This window comes from Penaeus monodon, chromosome 15 (assembly GCF_015228065.2).
Source record: "Penaeus monodon isolate SGIC_2016 chromosome 15, NSTDA_Pmon_1, whole genome shotgun sequence".
Classification (NCBI taxonomy): Eukaryota; Metazoa; Arthropoda; class Malacostraca; order Decapoda; family Penaeidae; genus Penaeus; species Penaeus monodon.
In genome coordinates this window covers 37,230,759-37,231,372 of record NC_051400.1, presented here as the reverse complement: position 1 = coordinate 37,231,372, position 614 = coordinate 37,230,759, and the positions used below count along the sequence as shown (strand labels likewise).

Below are 614 nucleotides of genomic sequence, written 5' to 3'. Positions count from 1 at the left end.
CGTGCTTGCGAGCGGAAAGTCTTCCTCAGAGAGACGCCCTAACCAAGGCTCCTCCGCAGGTCCGCCGGCCCAGTTGCAGCCACCATTCGCCCAGAGCGAAGGAGCTGTTGCGAAGCGGAACCCTCGAGAGCCCCGAGGAACCCCGGCGACCCACAGCCCACCATGCCCCTCGGCGGCTCCCCGCAGGCCGTGATGGCCGCCGCCCCCTGGAGGTCCCCTGAGGCGCCCAGGGGGGTCGTCGTCGTCGGGGAACACGAGGTGAAAATGCCGCCAGTGGGATTCCTGAGCAGGGATGAATGCAGCAGCCCCTCCGCCATCAGCGCCGCCGCCAGGATCGAGGCGCAAGTAGACCGGATCGACAACCTGAAAGCCGACCTCGACATAAGCACCCTCAGCCCCGACTCGCAGCTCGTGGTCGGCCTCATCACCAAGACGCTCCGCAACGAAATCAACGACCTCAAACTCGTCCTCCAGAGAAGAGATGAGACAATCCGGAGTGAAATTAGAAACCTGAAGGAGAGACTCACTTCTCTGGAGACAAAAATTGACGACTGCAACGAGAAACTGAAACACGAGAATACATATAGTTCGCTCTGGTGCTGTTTCGGATGACG

General features: G+C 61.1%; 1 protein-coding gene across 1 annotated transcript in view; it reads left to right on the top strand.

The window, feature by feature from the left end:
• LOC119582167 overlaps positions 1 to 614 on the top strand; it is a gene marked incomplete in the record, with an annotated part of 7,313 nt that overhangs the window by 6,321 nt on the left and 378 nt on the right. The window contains 1 exon segment of the mRNA XM_037930404.1: positions 60 to 614. Coding sequence (XP_037786332.1) covers positions 60 to 612 — 553 coding nt within the window.